Source organism: Polypterus senegalus, chromosome 4 (assembly GCF_016835505.1).
Source record: "Polypterus senegalus isolate Bchr_013 chromosome 4, ASM1683550v1, whole genome shotgun sequence".
Taxonomy (NCBI): domain Eukaryota; kingdom Metazoa; phylum Chordata; class Cladistia; order Polypteriformes; family Polypteridae; genus Polypterus; species Polypterus senegalus.
The window spans coordinates 237,443,271-237,451,837 of record NC_053157.1 but is presented as its reverse complement, the minus strand read 5'-3'; the positions used below and the strand labels follow the sequence as shown (position 1 = coordinate 237,451,837).

General features: G+C 41.4%; 2 protein-coding genes across 2 annotated transcripts; both read left to right on the top strand.

The window, feature by feature from the left end:
- The first annotated feature begins 1,368 nt into the window (after nucleotides 1-1,368).
- Nucleotides 1,369-3,181, top strand: LOC120528924 (zona pellucida sperm-binding protein 4-like). Its single transcript, XM_039753001.1, has 8 exons — nucleotides 1,369-1,479; nucleotides 1,535-1,607; nucleotides 1,680-1,838; nucleotides 1,911-2,098; nucleotides 2,335-2,432; nucleotides 2,507-2,634; nucleotides 2,771-2,960; nucleotides 3,034-3,181. Exons 1-8 carry the CDS (start codon nucleotides 1,369-1,371, stop codon nucleotides 3,068-3,070), a joined length of 984 nt encoding a protein of 327 aa, XP_039608935.1. The 3' UTR covers nucleotides 3,071-3,181.
- Nucleotides 3,134-3,980, top strand: LOC120528923 (zona pellucida sperm-binding protein 4-like). Its single transcript, XM_039753000.1, has 4 exons — nucleotides 3,134-3,181; nucleotides 3,317-3,389; nucleotides 3,594-3,716; nucleotides 3,836-3,980. Exons 1-4 carry the CDS (start codon nucleotides 3,134-3,136, stop codon nucleotides 3,949-3,951), a joined length of 360 nt encoding a protein of 119 aa, XP_039608934.1. The 3' UTR covers nucleotides 3,952-3,980.
- Nucleotides 3,981-8,567: the final 4,587 nt, after the last annotated feature.

Sequence of the window (8,567 nt, the reverse complement as noted above, 5' to 3'; positions counted from 1 at the left end):
CATAAGGCCAAACATCAAGGAGGATTTGAGTTTGCATGGACTGCGCTGTTTTTTTTTTTTTCTTCGTGACATCGTGTCAGTAGAGAGCGCGTCACGTTAACAATGCATTCTGTCCTAAATGACAGCGCACACGCTCTTTTATATTTCCTAAAGGCCAATCTGTCTCAATTTGCTCATTAATATATTTTGACAGTGTATTTTAGTGAGTGATTATAAACATATTACCTATGTTCATTTCCCATGTAGATATGTAACGTTTGGTGAGTATAAATTAAAAGTAACACATAATTATGTTGCATTGTTTATGATTAACAAAATTCATCGTTTATCTGAAATTTTCTACTTATACAGTCGATTTATTCCACTTCTGAAGGTGTACACTGTCGGTATTCTCCATTGCATTTGCCCCCCGTGTGTATCGTGTGCCAGTGTAACCGAGGGATGGCAGACAAGCTCACGTAACGGGTGACAAGCCACATTCTCATCCTGATGCCCAGGCTCTGGTCTTAAATATTTCCATCTTGTGCTTTTTCTCGTTCCTGCAAGTTTACTATTATTATTGGACATGTAGAGGAAATGTGTTTTATTTTATGTCTATGAAAGGAAGGACGGTAAAGTCTTGAATGAAACTGAGTGTTGATGCTTTGGGTAACAAGACAGGTTAAGGAGCAGGGAACGTTAAATGTGACAGTGACTGTTGAGGATTGTGGAACTGGAAGATGGTTTAAGAATACAGAAACGACAATTTTAGTGTTTGAGTGATTCTATTTACGTCATTTATTTACTCTGTTGTGCTGCTCTTTGGAAGATTACTTATTTACCCCCGCGCGCCTTTGTCAGCAACATCCTGTACTTGTGAATTCAACGTATAAAAAGTCAGATGATTTTTTTTTTAACGTTTGGCTCCAGATGTGCTTATTCAGCTTCTCCTTCTCAGTACTTGAGTGCGAATTCATCCAGAGGTGAACGTAAAGTTTCTTTAAAACAGAATCAGCGCCATCAACAATTTTAGAAAAGCCTCGGGATTTCTGCGTTAATGAGACAAAAAAGTTGTAAAGACAGTGTCTTCTGCAGTTGTGATTAGTTATGCAGAATACGCTTTTACAAGCATTTCTTTTTGGAAATCAATAATACAAATCACTCCATGTAAATCGTTCATAATGTCTCAAATATTTAACTTTCAGACAAGTACTAAACTGTTTTATACAAAATCCTTATTTCAAATCCTAGTTGGGGCTCGCATATGTTGAACTCGGGTTAGCGTATTTTATCAACATAGCACAGACAACCGCTTTTACGCTTTGAGCCAAAGCACCTTAGCAGACTAGTTACTGACCAAATCGACTGCTGACTGAGTACGCTAGCGTAATGACGTCATTGATATCTGCGCAATTACGTAATGGGCGCATTTGCAGCAATCCTCGAAGCGGTGCTTCGATCTCCGATAGCTCGACACGGTGTCGAAACCTAAGCACTGGAGTATCGAGCGGCCCATCACTAATTACGGGTTTGAGCCTCTCCTTTGTCTCTTTAGCCTTCCCAGTATGTCTTGGTCATTGCCTTTGGACGTCCCTCTAATTTGAAGATGTTCACATGCCCTAAACCAGGTATGCTTCTGTTCTGGGTTGACACCGTTAGTGTCTCTCCTATTTTCTAAATGGGCTTTTTGACCATCGCAGCTCGCCGATCTGTGAGTGTTGCTGAGAGATGTGCAGTTACCAGCAGTGAGAAGCTCGCTTGTGGAGCGTCTGCATTCATCACTCAAGCAGACTGTGAAGCCATCAACTGTTGCTACGATTCGCAGATCCTCGCCCTTCAATGCTACTATGCTAATGATGGTGAGTGGTTGGGGGGTGTGAGTGAGCCAAGGTGGCTGCTACTGGATATTTATGCTTGGTTGCTTTTGCCAGTGACTGTGCAGTGTACATTGGATGGCCGGTTTGTGGTGGTGGTGTCTGAGAAGGTGACCCTTCCTCCCCTGGATCTTGGGTCCATCCAGTTGGTGGACAGCAGTTCCCCCAGCTGCAGTCCTGTGACCAGCCTGTCCACCTTTGTCGTGTACCAGTTTCCAGTCAGTTCCTGTGGCAGCACAGTTCAGGTGAGATGCCATCCGGGGGATATCTAGCAGAAGAGTGGGCTGTCCTGCTACTGACGTTTAACCTGACAAGATCTGGGCAGTGTCTCTCAAATACACAAATGTTAAACCAATTTCGCCCCATTTACATGACTGTTCTAAAATTGAACTACACACAGCAATGTTTTGCTGCTGACCTTAAGATGCCACCACTGTTGCATATTTGGTGGCCAGCAGTGATTGTAATGTCCTTGTTTCAACTTGCTGGTGGCAATGTGACTTACCAGAACACCATGTCTGCTGCCATCACTGTGAGGAGTGGTCCAGAGGGCTCCATCACCAGGGACAGCTTCTACAAGTAAGGCTTCGGAACCTGCTTCCTCTAACCCTAAATGTGCTCTACCTGCTATGATGTGGTGTTTCTCTCCTCAGGTTATTCTTCCAGTGCACCTACTCTGGAAGCCAGGATGTGCAAGTGGAGGCTGAGGTGTATACTGTGGCGCCACCTCTTCCAGTAGTAGAGCAAGGGCCATTTGACCTGGAATTGGTCATTGCAACAGGTATTGTAGGGGGTGGGGTCCCTGTGGGCTTTGAGAAGATCAATACCTTTTGTGAAGTTGGTCAGTGTGAAGTCCGTACTTTCGGGACCGTTTCAGGCCTGTAGTTGAGTAAATGCCTCCTCCTTTCCATGGGCAGATTCCTCCTATGGCTCCTACTATGTGGATGCTGACTACCCAGTGACCAAAACTCTGAGGGATCCTGTGGCTGTGGAAGTGCACATCCTGAACAGGACTGACCCTAACCTTGTGCTGACTCTTGGGGACTGCTGGGTCACCCCAGGCCCTTCTGCTTCCAGCCAGCCCCAGTGGAGCCTTCTGGTGAATGGGTATGTTCCTCGCTGTGCGGGTGAGTGGTAGAGGGTGGCTGGTTAGTGCTAACTGGGGGTCTGTTTGTTCCAGGTGCCCATACATTGGAGACAACTATTTGACCAGCTAGGTGAGTGTTGACAGCACATCTGGAGTGGCCTACCCAAGTCATTACAAGAGATTTGTGTTTGAGATGTTTGCTTTTGTGGACCCTGTAGCACGGCAAGCCTTGGCTGAACAGGTGGGTTTTGCGGCAATGGGGAATTCTGTCATTGTTTGGAGTTGTGTATCCATACGCCTATTTCAAGCCAAAGTGATGGCAAGGAATCTCTGGTTTTTGGCTCCTTTGTAATCTGGTTTCCTTTGCTCTCTGTAGATCATCTACTGTGTTGCTGCTGCCTGCTATCCCTCTGCCACAGACCCCTGTACTCGGAGCTGCCCTGCAAGAAGTGAGTTGCACATGAGAGTTGGGTTTGGTTGTGTCCGTCTGTAGAACATAGCATCATTGTTTCAAATTCAGTGCCTTGTGGTTGAAGCTGCACAGAGTGGTATGAAGACATCCCAAACCATGACCATGGGGTTAAGCAATCTTGTTGGCCCCTTGCAAGGTGGGGAATGGTGTATGAAACTAAACCCTACCACTTTGTTTTCAGGATCTGGCAGAGCTGCAGATAAGTTGGCACAAATCACTTCATCTAGGAAGAATGTGCTCCTTCACAGTGGTCCTGTCGTTATTGAGGCTGAACAGGTGCAAACATCCAGAATGGAGCAGGAAGGTAACCATCTTGATTTACCTGGAGTAGGCCAGAGTTCTGCTTTTTGGTTTGGCTCATCCATGGTCTTATCCTTTACTGTATGGCTTGGAGAGTAAATGTCCTTTGTCTTCCTCCCAAAGCTCCTACTGGATACCTGGTACTGGGAACTGCAGCTGCCATCTTGATGGTGGTTCTGATTTTGGCTGTAGTTGCTGTGAGGAGGATGAACAGTCAAAACGTGAATCTGAAACTTTAAAAATCACCCCAGTAACTTCCACTATTCATGAAGAGCCTTTATTAAAAAGTGTGTAGTTTAAATGGAGAATTTTTCAACTGGGGTTTGGTATCCTCCAGGCATCAGGTGCTCCCATTGACTTTTAGCTTATCATGAAATTTCCTTGATGGTGACGTACACATCTCCTAGCCAGCAACACACACCATCTTTCTGAGCAGTGGACTGGTGCCACAATCATATACTCGAGCCCACAGGTCACATTGGACACCCTCTTTATGCTTGATTTTGAAGGATGTGTAGGAACCTGAAATGCCGAATCAAGCTAAATGAGTATTTAACAACAACCAGAAGAGGCAGCAGACGGGGGAGGAGCAGAGGAACGGGACGTGGTGCCTGTGCTAGAGAGCCACCACCAAGACCTGCAGAGGGGAAGTGGCTTGATGTTGAAGATCCAGACATCACACCTACCCACCCACCCCCCCTTTTGTCCTACAAGGACTCCTGGACCCCAGATAATCGGCACGTCAAATTACACTACACTGTTCTTGAACTATTTCAACAGTTTTTTAAAAACACTGTTATTGACAATTGTGGCCAATACAAATGTGCACGGCAGATCCGTTTACAGCTCATGGACAGACCTTAGCATTGAAGACCTCTACTCTTTCTGGCAGTTGTAATTTACATGGGCCTCTTGAAAGTACCTGCACTAACTGATTACTGGAGAAAAGGCAGATTATACAGTCTTCAATTTCCTCACTCAGTCATGTCAGGTCGGAAATTTTTTTCAATTGTTCACGGGCTTCAACTAAGCAGTCCAGACGAGGATGCTAAAATGAAAGGAAAAGAGGCACTGCTGATTTTGACCGCCTGGGCAAGATCAAGCCCATCTACAATGACATTAGAACTGCATGTCGTCAGAACTTCCAGCCAAATCAGCATATCTCCATTGATGAGAGAATGGTTGCTTCAAAAGCCGAGTGGTATTCAAACAATACCTGAAAACAAACCTGTTCGATGGGGTTACAAGCTGTTTGTGCTGGCAGATTCTTAAACCCCTCAGCGCCCTCGTTTATTTCGGTCCTGTTGTCTTTCACAGCAGGGCGTTTTGATTGTTATTTTTTGGTTGGCGTTTCGGTCCTCTCAGATGCTTTGCGCCAGGAAATGTGATTTAAAAATTCATGAGACAAAGGATGACGCTGCATTTATAGCCTCGAGTTTTCCTAGTGATCATAACCAAAGCATCAAAACTTTGAAACAATTTGTCGAAATCGTAAAGGTTCGAAGGGCCGAATCACCTTTTATTTACCTCTCCTGGATTTTCCTTTAAATTACACAAACTTGATCACTTCAGACTCTGTTATAAATTTATTGCTTTTTTTATTTTTTCCTGCTTGACTGAAACAAGAATTGAATATTTTTTTTTCTTTGTGGTCGATGCAAAAATATAAATTTATATCTCTATATTAAAATAAATATCATATAATATCCTATATATATTTACCTATATATAATTTATATAACAAACAGCAAGCAGAATGCACATACGATAGCAAATTAAAAAGACCACGCAGTTCCCAGCCTCTTTAATTAGTCCTTTTCATTATCATTATAATCGCTCCACCCATGTTTGTATTGAATAACCTCATCTTTTTTGAGATCACTTAACAGCTTAAATGGTTTTTTCCTTGGTTATTAATTAAAATATAACGGAAATAATTTATTGTACTTCCATATAAATACACAATTTGGGAAAAGAATAAATCCTAAATCAGATATTATCGATCAAGATTGAAATATTTTTCTTTGATTAGTACTTTACAATATTTTGGACACGAAATAACGAATAGCTACAACGAATATCGCCGTCAATCTCAACTACTTTAATGGTTTGGGTTTTCAACTTGCGTTTGCGGGGTCTGGTTGTCCCTTTAAAGACTCCATCAAAATTAACAAAAAAAAAGAGATCAGAATTGAATTTTATGCAATTTGAACAAATAATTTGAGGAAGTATGGGGAAGGATCACCAAGGAGATCGGGTCGGGAATCACCAAATCGTCACAAATGCTGTTAATTGGTATGTTTCACTTTACTACATAATCTTTCATTCATTGCCATTTGACATCATAAATCATTAATAAAGGCAATTCTCAAACAAGGCAATTTTTAACAAAAAGGTGCTGTGAAATAAAAAAACATCTGTGGACCGCAATTAATTTTAAACTATTCTGATAATAAACAATAAATCTGTATAATTTAAAGATAAAGTCGATAAAGTTACAAATATACCCAATATGCATCTATTCAAAATGTTGAAAGGATTAAAACTTTATAAAACTTGGTCGCAAATACTTAAAGGTTGAGACCTGGAAAAGGTGATAACAACCACTGTGGTAGATCAGGTTGAATTGCTGCTGCACCAACATTCAAAAGGTCAACTGTACATCGAGAGGCTGAATCAAGGCGCAGATCATCCCCCCGCCTGGACTCAATGGAAGGAAAAATAAGGGTCGGCATTGATTAGTCGAGCAACAAAATGCAAGGAAAACACATCTGGACCTTCTGTTGAAAAACATTTGCTTTTAACAACAGCATCCCTCCCTCGTGAACACATCTTCAAGGTCCGGACAGGTGATCAGTAAAAGTTTTTAGTCACAGCACAGTGCAATAATAAAACATTTCCTAAAACACATAGTTGTCCAGTCTGTATCATTCCTAAGCAATCTTCCAGTAATAGAGGCGCAATCCCAGTTACTAACACATTAACACTCAAAGTAAGAACACATTCCACCTTATCAATTTAATATTTAAAAATTTAAACCGCTAAACCCGCCATCAACAACTACAAAAACAGTTGAAATCGTTACTCAAATATTTTTTGTTATAGACATAAAACAAGATGCACGTTTCTATTGATATACCCTTACTAGTGTTCTCGCCTTGCTCGCTTCCGGTCCACGCTGGAATTTGCTGTTTAATAAAAAAAAAAAGAAGAAGAAAATCAGACTCTTTTGGGTCATAATTTACAGAGGGTGGACGTGGGACCCGAACCCACGTATGCTATAGTATGAAGGGTAACGCTACCGCTGCACCACTACTATTTTCAGGAGGATGATATATAATGTATGTTTTTTTAATGTATACATGTATGTATGTAGTGAAGACGAAAACAATTATATATAGATGTATACTATATGACATACCTTCAGTGTTGCATGAAAACGTTGCATGAGGGCGAAGAATGGATATTTAGGAGAGTATTATAGTGAGAGATGTGTCGTCACCCGTATTGCTAAAGCTCTTCTTTGCAGCATTATGCATTCAACAAGTCGGCGTTTGTATGATGTATAATTTATAATTTTATTTTTTTGCCACAACGTATTATCGGCACGATCATTTAACATGTATTGATCATCTACAAACTTTCATTTCAATGGGAATTCTGTTGAGTTTTTTAACTCTGTTGATGCCATATATAGCCTACTTCAAACGGTAGCTCGTTGAACAAATAATGAGTGGAATCTTTGCTGCAGAGTACTGAGATTGCGTCATGACGGGCTTTGAACGGGTCTCGAAGCCTCGACATGCATACTAGTGAGATGATGACGGAGCTACCGAAGCCTCAGACATGCGTACTACTGAGATGATGACACGGCTGCTGAAGCCTCAGACATGCGTAGTACCGAGATTGGATCATGATAGGGCTTCGAGCAGACATGGTCACTGGTTACTGAATCTTTGTAAAGCCTCAGCACACTGAAAGGCATTGACCTCTTAATTTTGAGAGTCTATCTGACACTTAACTCTCTAGTTATATTTTGTAATTCGTATTGACATTACACATTTCAGTTGATATGGTTAAGCTACAATTCAGGTAGTTGCTGAGAATTAATTATTGTTCTTGTGGATTGCTGTGATTTCCTTTGTCTGATACATAGTGTCAAAGATATATTGTCATATATTAACTTTATATATATATGAAAAGATTAGGTAAATCGTTCAACCTTTTATGGAACACTTAATTTTGTTCAAAACCGTACGTCATATAGTATACATCTATACATATAATTTTTTCGTCTTCATTAGGAGAATACAACAATGATACTCTCGTATCAATTAAACCATTTTAACGTGCATATGTCAAACAACATATTTCATCCGCGCAGTAAGAACAGTAGTAGTAGTTCAGTTGTGCAGAGCTCGTTAATTCTCGGATTAGGTGGCTCAGTGGTGTTGTCACTCAGGTTCGCGTCGCTGATCCTCCTCTTGTGAAAGTTTTTTTTCTATTCCTCCATTTAACAAGCTTGGACGGATAGCGAGCGAATCGAGCTATCGGGAAGGTTGGGCCACCGTAGTCGGGCAGGGGGCACACCCTAATTATATTGTGTATGTAAAGAGTTTCACTGTAAAATGTAATAAGCTTCATATTTGTGTGTTTGGAGACCCAGGTGTCGTACTGAATTTGTATTGTAGAAAAACAAACTACTGTCCATTATGCCTAAATGTGTCTTTTGTCTGATCGCTATATGGCACTTCCAACTTGGGACAATTCGCTATAAACAGTTTCAGCCAACCAGCCTTCTAAACATGCAGAACGACAGTGTGAACCTTTATTGTGCGGCGCAGCGTCTTCGTTT